This window comes from Numida meleagris, chromosome 7, assembly GCF_002078875.1.
Source record: "Numida meleagris isolate 19003 breed g44 Domestic line chromosome 7, NumMel1.0, whole genome shotgun sequence".
In the NCBI taxonomy this organism is placed as follows: domain Eukaryota; kingdom Metazoa; phylum Chordata; class Aves; order Galliformes; family Numididae; genus Numida; species Numida meleagris.
This window is the reverse complement of record NC_034415.1, coordinates 3879806-3887560: the sequence shown is the minus strand read 5'-3', so window position 1 is coordinate 3887560 and position 7755 is coordinate 3879806. Positions and strand designations below refer to the sequence as shown.

Here is a 7755-nt window from a genome sequence, read left to right as displayed (position 1 = left end):
ACATCTCCAGGGATGGTGACCCTATCACTTCCTGGGCAGCCTGTGCTGGTGCATCACCCCTCTTTTGTAGAATAAACTCTTCCTAATACCCAACCTGAACCTCCCCTGGAGGCCATTCTTTTTCATCCTCGCACAGGCTTCGCCTTGGCAAGCTCCCACCCGGGAGGCTCTTGCATGCAACAGGCAGCACTGCTGGATCCTTGTTTAAATGCTTTCGCGTATTAAATAGAGCTCATTTTCACCTAAGGCAAGACGCCCTGCCACAAGGCTGAGCGGGGATGCCGCTCTGCGCTGCAGTCGGTGCTCTGGGAGCCAGGCGCTGGCTGAGCCCCGCTTCGAGGCGCAGAGGCTCACACAAAGAAGCGGCGGAGGCTGCGGGGAGCTCCGCGCCGTTCCGAGCCCAAACTCTCGGGACGCGAGCGGGCGGTAGGTGGCAGCACCACGCGGCGCAACGGCTCGGTGCGGGGAGGGTGCAGGGAGAGCGGCGGGCGGCAGGAAAACGGCGTCCTCGGGTTTACGGTTGCTTCATTTTTTATAATTTTTTTTTCGAATAAAGGGGTCCCCCTTTCTCTTTTTCTTCGCTCAGAAGTCCGTATTGCCTTTACAAACCCAAATCTGCAGAATGGGACGGCACCCAGGGACGGGGGTAGGACCCGCGGTGCTCGTGGGAGCAGCGAAGAGAGAGGGAGAGGTTTAAAAACAGAGCGAAAAGGCAGTTTTTAAAAGAGAGAGGAAAAAAAAAATCAGTTAAAAACAAAGAAAAGAGTTAAGTGAAGAAATAGCCACGGGGGGGAGTGGGGGAAGGGAAAGGGGAAAAAAAAAAAAAAAAAGAATAAATCAATACCGAAGGGCCGCGCCAGGCGGGGCGGGGCCCGTGCCGAGGGCGGAGCGCGGGCGCTATATGGGGCGCGCGGCAGCCGGGCAGCGGCGCGGGGCGATGCAGAGCGCGGTGCTGGTGACGCTGCCGCAGGACGGCGGGCGGATGGAGCGGGGCGGCCGGCGGCGCGCGGAGCTGGACGAGGCGGACAAGGGCAGGATGATGAAGCGCACCATGTGAGTGGCACCGCCGGCGCCCCGTGGGGAGGGGGTGCTCTTCTCCTCACGGCCTAAGGGCGGCTCTCGGTGGCGGGGCGAGGTTGGCGGCTGACGGCTTTGTTGTAAAATCCGCGTCTTTGTTCTTCCAGCATTAAAGACTGGAAGAAGAAGCTGAGCTACTTCCTGCAGAACTCTTCCCGTCCTACCAAAATGAAGTCCAATAAGGCGGGCAAGCACCACACTTACTTCAGGTGAGTTATGGCTTTCGATAACTCAAGTACTCCACAGAATAAGCAGCAAACCTTGAGCAGTGGTCTCACGTTCTCCGCTCTTCTCTCTCTGCCTCACGCAGACCTTCCCCCGAGGAAGCCCGGCTGTGGGCAGAAGCCTTCGATGAACTGCTCGCTAACAAATGTAAGTTGGTCTTCAGGCTGTAACGGCAAAGAACAAAACAGAGGGGCACTTGGTGTCTTTTAGAGATTGCTTCCCTGCATGTCAGTGCTGTACCTTGCTCTGTAAAGCAGTATTAAAACAGAGCTCCCCGCTATGGTGCGTCATAGCTGTAGGCTCTGTAGTTAGACCTTACCTACTCAGCCTGGCTTTGCCAAAAGTGCAAAGCGCTGTTCTTCACTGCACGCTCTATCCAAGACAAATGCATTCTTATAATTTAGGAAGGATTCTGCAATACAGAAGTTCAGCGTTTTTCGGGAGGGATTTTTGCTGGAGCTATACAAGAAATAAAGCACTCAACAGCACAGCAATAAAGACTAAGAGCTGATATTGCCATTTGTTCTTTGAACTTCTGAGTCATCCTTTCCATTGCAAAAGTGTTCCGGGGGTTTGTAGCGCTGTCATAACCTTTATGCTGGAGCAAATACTTAACGCAGATGATCCCATCTGGAGGTTTTTTTTTTAATGTAATATATCTGCAGGTATGATAAGGGTACACAGAAACAGCTAGAAACTAGAAACAGCTTTCAGTTTTATGTTTACATAAAATTGACTGATTTGGAGCCTGCCAAGCTGTTAGGGTGTTAATTTGCTTGCATACATGAATGTAGATTTGTTATTGCCATGACATTCCAGAAGGGACCAGAACTACAGCAAAATATTTTGGTAGGAACAGTTGTGACAAATTGGTGAATTCAAGATGCCTGAAATACTTAATTGATGTGGCTTTGCTTTTTTTCCTCCCCCTCCTTTCCCTAGATGGTGTTGCTGCTTTCCGAGCTTTTCTGAAGTCCGAGTTCTGTGAAGAGAACATCGAGTTCTGGCTGGCGTGTGAGGACTTCAAGAAAACCAAGTCCCCCCAGAAGTTGACACTGAAGGCAAAGAAAATCTACAGTGACTTCATTGAAAAGGAGGCCCCCAAGGAGGTAAGGAAAGCACCTCAACATCACTGCCCTGTTCTGTGAGTCTTTAGCCTCACTTCATTTCTCTGAACTTGTAAGGCACAGACGCTGCAAACACATTGTGCACAACTCTTTTCACCAAGTTGGAAAATGGCACAAAAGTGTTTCAGAGTTTCTGTCGTAGCCTTGTTGAACACCTGTAATACTTGGGTCTGGCACCAAAAAACAGTATCTGAATTATTCCAGATTTTCATAATAAAGAAATCATTTAAAAGAAACAACATCAGTTTAACCCTGGAGTAAAAGGACTCTTTTAACCTCTTCAGAAATGCTGTGCTCTTTGAAATTCAGTTCTCAGGAGTAAGTGTCCTTCCTTTGCATTTCAGATAAACATTGACTTCCAGACCAAGAACATGATAGCACAGAACCTCCAGGAAGCCACGCACACCTGCTTCAGTGCGGCACAGAAGAGAGTTTACAGCCTCATGGAGAACAACTCATACCCCCGGTTTCTGGAATCGGAGTTCTATCAGGAGCTGTGCAGGAAGCCCCCCATCACCAGAGCTGCCCAGGGGACATGAGTCCAGAGCAAGGAGATGCCTCTCAGCTGCCGAGGAACCAAGCTGGCATGGCAACGTCCTGACCTGACAGACTGAAAAAGGAGCGCTCAGTTGGTTTGCAGCAGTGCAAGGACAGATATTGACTTGGTGCAGAGCTGTTGGCAAAGGACATTGTCAGAGGGCATTTGTGGCTGGCAGCAGTGCATCCGGCTGGTGATGCCTTCCTTGGAGTGCTGCAGTAAAGATGCCTCTGTGCATCAAACTGAGCTGTGCAGTGTGAGGTCCTTGTCACAGCTGTAGTGTTATACAGCAGGTCAGCACAGAGCTGCCCTTCTGCAAGCAGAAGCACAAGTCTGTGCAGTTGAGCAGTGCCGGAAACTTGAGTCATGTATAGATTTTGGTTTTGTTCCTGAACATCAACCAGTACTGTTGTCATCAGTCCCTCGGTGTTTTAACACCAGTTCTATAAGCTGACACCAGCTGCAAAGAGACGTACTGGGTTTGTGTGTGGTTTGCAGGCACCACTACCACCCTCACTGCTGTGCAAGGAGGGGACAGACAGTTTGGCTGCAGGAGAAGTGGGCTGTGCAGCTGAGCCTGCAGGGCTGGGCATGGCAGCAGGGCTGCACGAGACTGGGCAGGGGGCAAAGCCCAGCCAGAGCAAACAGGAGCTATACAGTATTATATTTATATATGGATTATGATTGTGTTGAATGCTGCAGTAATGTCATAATTCTGTTTTGAAGACAGCAAGCTTCAGTGAAGTCTTACTGTTTTTAATAAACTGTTTTGATACAAAGCTGCTTTTGTTGCTTGTTTTGCACGCATACACAAACTGGCACTGATCTGAGCAAGATGTCCTGCAGTAACCACTCTCACAAGAGCGATCTCCACAGGGCTAGTTTTAAGCTATTAGCTCTTAATCTAAGGCAAGTTAGTGCTTGTAATGTTGTAAAAACCTTCAGAGCTTGAAAGCTTTGATAGAAACTGCCTCCCCCTATGAAAACTCTCTAAGACCGTGCCAGGTGCATGTATGGCTGGACATGTCAGATCAGCCAGAAAGCAGCAGCATCACTCCTCAAGCTCCCAGCAGTGGAATACAGGCACCTAGGTGCGGCAGCACAGCTGCTCCTGCTCAAGACCTCTGCTTCAAACAGGGCTTCATCTCCAGGCTGCAAAGCCTGTGCAGAGGTAACACTTGACTGCCTGCTGAGCAAGCACACCTTAGCAGGAGTCTGGTCATCCATATTACATGGGTGCTTGATTTTTCTATTTGGCAGTGTCCAAAACCAGCACCTCCAGCAGTCCCACAGATAGAAGCCCTGACTTGTTACTTTCACGACTTCTCTGAACTCAAGGTCTGCTCACATCCTGCCTCCAGCTACTTCTACCACACTCCTCATATCACAGTTTCACCTGCTTGGCTCACGTGTGCCCACAGCAGTCGCTTCTGTAGGGATCCACTTCTCCAAGCATCGAGAAAAGCCTCACTACATCATCTTTTATTTCAACTGTATATCAAAAGTAGCTATTTTATGCATGTATATACACACTGCAGGATTTGTAGCAGTGTATAAGTATGCATATTTTACTGTCTCTAGACAGAGAAAAAAGCACAGTCCCAGAAACAGGGCTCTGTGAGACCTGCCTGTGAGAGCTGGCTCTCCCGCAGTCAAACTTGCTGATCAGTTTAGTTATATACACATAAAACAAGTGCAATAACAAAAACTGTGCTTGATAATTTACTGTAACAGAAAGCTTTCTCCCTCAAACCAGGACCAAAAAAAAGAAAAAAAAAAAAGGTTGATAATTGCTTCTGTAATCTAACAAAATAATTTGAAAAGCATAAAAATAGTCAGAACTATACCTATTAATGACTCAGAGCCAGGGCAGGAAAAATTCCATGAAACTTCATGAGCTTCAGTGAAGCTGCATTAACCTGTGCCAACCTGGGACATACTAATTAACCACTGCTGCTGTCTGGTTTCAGGGAGAGAAACATTCTGAACTTCAACAGGTGCCGGAACTACTTATAGTGCTCCATGTAGTCCAGAGGGGAAAATTAGGTGGGGCTGTTAGGCAGGGCATCAGTGCCTGAGGGCTATACTTGTATATTTGTAGTAATTGAGTTGTTTGCATGGATCTTAAGGAAGCCCATGCTGGCAGCTCCTCAGCTCACACACAGCATGCCATCGGGTACCAGCAAGCAAAGCCGTGCCCCTGGGGTGGTCTTTCTGCAGCCTGAGCACCCTGCTTCAAGAGTCCTGCTTCCTGCCCTCTGGCTGCAGTTAAAATTGGTACCCTGCTCTTGGTATCCAGTGGCAACAAGTAACAAACTGCACCCTCCTTCCCAGCTAGCAGCCTGCTCACCAGCAGTGGCAGGGAAGGTCCAGGAATGGCAATGGGAGGGCTGGGGTCTTGCAGAACCGCGTGAGTTCGGCCAGAACATGAGCTTTTTTTAGCTCCAATCAGGATTTAGTGTCACTCCAGCCCTTAGCTGTGTTGACAGCCACCCAGACAGAAAAATAAAGAAAAGGGAACCCTGTGGGTAATGGCCTTCCAGGAACCTTAGCTGTAAATGAGAACAGGCTGTGAGCAAGCAGTCCATAAACAAAGCCAGTACTTTTAGAGAAAGGACTTTCTGCAAAAAGCTGAAAAAGGAGAGAAGGAAACAGCTTCCCAAGGACTGAGGCAGCAGGGCACCCCAGTTCTGCTATCACAGCCCCCAGCTGTACACTAAGCCCAAAAAGGCAGTGCTAGCTGATGCACTAACACAGCCAATGTTGAGATCTAGAGAACCAGGCTTGCTGGTAAACACCAGCAAAATGAGAATAAATGCAACTTAACTATCCGTGTATCACTACATCAGGTCTCACAATATTTCATGCTTTTCTTAGGGAAAAGCTTTCATAGTAGAAAATTTCTCACCCTTTTGATTATGTATAAGTTTGAAACTGCAATCTGAATCTGTGTTTCTGCAGTAGATCCCCAAACCAGAACGTGATGAAGACAATTAGGCTTAAGAAACCACATCTTTTGTATATTTCTTGAAAAGAATAACGTAAATCTCCTGATTTAGGGAAATTAGTCATCAATTTCAAATGCCTGGACACAGCAACAGCTTGTTGTAAAGAGCTTGTTCTGACAGGGCAATCTGATGGAGAGCCCTCCATGCTATCAGGAAGCCAACACGTAACATAACCTCTTAAAACATGAAGCCAAAGCAGCTGACCCTCGGCAAGTGCACTCTGCCCCAAATGCTGGAGAGGACCTCTGAGAACGAGGAGAGCTAAACAGTCATGCTGACTCACCACTGCAGTCCAATGGGAACATAATGCCACCCCATAAACAATTTGAGGCTCAGTGCTCTTGCTCTTTGTATTTGTGTATTTGGGCTGAAAAACGTATTAAGACTATAAATAAAAATGCACTTCTACTTGAAATTCCAAGATTCTGTTTGAAGAAGGAGAGGCTGATGACAGTTTTAAACGCCTTTATATGTACACATACGTGTGCATGGAAGGGTTTTTAGACGAGTCTTCATAATCTGGCCACTTGTGCAAAGCACAAAAGCAACTTTTAAAAATGGGCGTAGGATTTTCATAGATTAATATTTTCTTGGCAAGTTTGACTCCATACGATTCAAGTTGGGAAACAATACCATCTCCTTCACCAGTACAGCAATAGCTGGTGACCCTAGCAGTCCATCCATACTGGAACAAACTGCCATGGAGCAACAGGAGATAGGAATGAGCCTGGCAACAAAGCCACAATATTAACCCAAGGTCCATCCCACAAACAAGGCAGAAACAGACCTACCTGTAACATAGGTCCACAATCTACCTGGGAAAGAGGAGTAGAGACAAGGTTACACCTACAGCACAGCTCAAAAAAAAGTAAGATAGTCAAGGCTGAGTTTAATGGGGCCCCAGCCCATAGGCAGCAGGTGTGGGGGGACCCAGGTGGGGCTGATCAAGGCCATCAGTGGCCTCAGGGTTCTGACACAACTGTGGGGGTGGGGCCTCTTTCCTGAGGCTCACTGTGCTAGTGGTAGGATCCCAGCAGCTCCTGATCTTGAAGCAGTCTGAACTTTTGAGGAGGCTCTGTGGTAGGATTTGCACTGAACATCCTCAGAAACACTCAGCAGAAATTAGCTTCATACAGTTTGGTACATGCTCTCACTGACGTTGACTTCGGCACTGTAACTGGGAAATGAGAGCTGGCCAGCGCAGAAACGTGGGCAAAATAGTCCCAACTGTTCTCCTACGCAGGAGTTTAAAATGTGAGTCCTTTGTGTCTGTTGGCAGTCTTTCATTAAAGTAAGCACTGAGATCAGAGTTTCCAGCAGTTACAAAGTACCCAAGAGCAGCAATTAAATGATGTTCCATTAAAAATATTAAATATCCCATTCAAGATAATCTGACAGAAATTAGTACTTATGTTTTCCAGCCAGTTTTCCCACTTCAGATCTAACGGAATAAGTTGTTTCTGTGTTACGGATTTAAAAAGAGAGCAGCTCTGTGGCTGCCTGGCTCAGAGCCTGACTTTGGGCTTTCAGAGGACATGGTACTAATCTAATATTTATAGGGCTTGGAAAGTCGGCCGGCCAATATGAAAAAGGCACTTATGAGCAGAGAGACCTGTTTATTTAGCTGCTGTGTTCCTCCGCCTTCAGGGATGTCAAAGGGAAATTGGAACAAGAGCAACATGTAGGGACACACGTGTTGCAGAGGGGCAGCGAGATGCTGTGCCAGCACCCTCGTGGTTCAGGCGATGGGGCTGACAGGACCAACCCAAGGCTGGGATCA

General features: G+C 47.8%; 1 protein-coding gene and 1 long non-coding RNA gene across 2 annotated transcripts; one reads left to right on the top strand and one right to left on the bottom strand.

The window, feature by feature from the left end:
* On the top strand, positions 887-3746 carry RGS2 (regulator of G protein signaling 2). Its single transcript, XM_021405014.1, has 5 exons — positions 887-1053; positions 1185-1286; positions 1388-1449; positions 2245-2411; positions 2774-3746. The coding sequence occupies exons 1-5, from the start codon at positions 902-904 to the stop codon at positions 2966-2968; spliced, it is 678 nt and encodes a 225-aa protein (XP_021260689.1). The 5' UTR covers positions 887-901; the 3' UTR covers positions 2969-3746.
* On the bottom strand, positions 1060-6856 carry LOC110402662. The gene is made up of 3 exons (XR_002441224.1): positions 6767-6856; positions 1338-1466; positions 1060-1237 (listed from the first exon to the last, which is right to left on the bottom strand). It is a non-coding gene; the product is annotated as an uncharacterized LOC110402662 (long non-coding RNA).